We start from the raw sequence: 1,794 nt of genomic DNA, 5'->3' as shown, positions 1-1,794 counted from the left end.
CTCCGGCTCCCCCACTCACCGTACGAAACACAGTGGCATGCCACTATTTCACGCCGGTTTTCTGTGGCGGTGTGGTACATCCCCGGTGCGAGCTGGCCCAATTCGTGCCGAAGCGTACTCGGCACAATGAAACTTATTATTTAAATTAGTTTTTTTTTGTATATATGTTTGTAATTAGTTATTCAGTAGTCTGAACATAATTCTAAAAGACCATTCACCCCCCAGCGCGACGGGAGCACGATGACCTGCAACGCCGATACAATATCCTGCTCGAAGAGCGGAACCACCTGGACAGCGAGCTTGGCGACCGGGAGAGGGAGCTGAACCGGCTGCGGCTGGTCTCCGAGAAACTGTTCCAGGAGTACCAGCAGCTGAAGAACCAGCATGAGATCGACGCGGGGGTTATGCACAAGTGAGAGATGTTTCTTCTAACTTCTATCTCGGTTCGATGTTACTATAAACCGTTCTTTCAATCCATCTTAAGACACAAAATCCATCAAAATCGGTCCAGTCGTTTAGCAAGATTTCAGTGACAAACTAACATACAATAAAAAGTAATATATCGATAGAGATAATTAACTAAGTGCTCGCTCCGCCCGGCTTAACTTTTTTATGTTTTTTTTATTTGCCGAGGTCTGATTTATCAGAAATTTTCTACGGAACGTGCTCTTTCGAGTCAAAGCTGTCTATAGAATAATTTTGGTTGATATTTGGTAGCTAAAACTTGAGGTCGTACTAAAAAATATGTACTTTGATATAATATGAATAAATAAATAAATATGTGAAACTGTAGATTGTATTGAATAAGAGGAATCATAGTATATGACAATATAGGATATATTGTCATATACTATGATTCCTCTAATGTGTAAATATTATAAAATTCAACTATTCTAATCTGATTCACGATACGCTAATATTTCGCATGAAAGAGCAGAAAACATCCATACATACATCCATCCGTCCACACTTACATACTATTGCGTTTATGATATTAGTAGGATGTTCATAAATTTATTTTCGAATGTCGACTTATGATACGGTTATCGTTGCCATGGTGACTGTTTACAAACAATTTGTCTTGCGCAAAATTTTATTTGTATTCCCTTAGTTGCCATAGCAACCCTTTTAGCACCCTTGCGTTTTCGTGTGTGCACCTGCACCTACGCTAATTAAAGGAATAAAAAATGTAAGAATATTTTAATATAGATTTCTTATTATAAAACCACCACTTTCTTCTATGGAGTGACTTCAAAAACGTAAATTTTGTAATAGTCGTAGGCAACTGATAGTAAAATACTATTGCAACTTCAATCAAAATTATTACGAAATTGAAGATTAAACGGTGAATTTTGTAAATTGTCCCTGAATTAATGATGCATTTTAAGGAAACATCACATGTCCAAAAATTCGCACTTGACCTTGAGGAATATGTATTATATTCGGCCTAAGCTCTCATTGGAGTCCTGTATCCCTGCAGTGGAAAAATGGCATAAACATAGGGCAGATCATAACTGTCTCAACTATTTATTTTAGTTTTATTTCTAATCGATATGACCACAAATAAATCTCCTTTAATCGGAGACTAATTGCAGTGGAACAACGTTACAAATTGCATTAAGAATGTAATAGACCCACAATTAAAGTGGGAGGGCATCGTGGGCGATGTAATTTTATGTGACTCTGAGAACCATCTTGTTCAAAGAATATATATATAGGCCTATGATGCGCGATGTTAATAAGTTACCTCCCTATTACGTTTCGATGATTCGATTTTCTGTTTTTTTTTTTTTT

The 1,794-nt window shown here is 37.1% G+C and overlaps 1 protein-coding gene across 1 annotated transcript in view; it reads left to right on the top strand.

Annotated features, from left to right (window-relative positions):
- Positions 1-1,794, top strand: part of LOC119837985 (shootin-1) — a 14,192-nt gene that overhangs the window by 5,028 nt on the left and 7,370 nt on the right. Inside the window, exon 2 of the mRNA XM_038363795.1 lies at positions 226-412. Within this exon, the coding sequence (XP_038219723.1) occupies positions 226-412 (187 nt within the window). The remainder of the gene's footprint in view (positions 1-225; positions 413-1,794) is intronic.

This window comes from Zerene cesonia, chromosome 29 (genome assembly GCF_012273895.1).
Source record: "Zerene cesonia ecotype Mississippi chromosome 29, Zerene_cesonia_1.1, whole genome shotgun sequence".
Classification (NCBI taxonomy): Eukaryota; Metazoa; Arthropoda; class Insecta; order Lepidoptera; family Pieridae; genus Zerene; species Zerene cesonia.
This window is presented reverse-complemented; position numbering and strand designations above follow the sequence as displayed.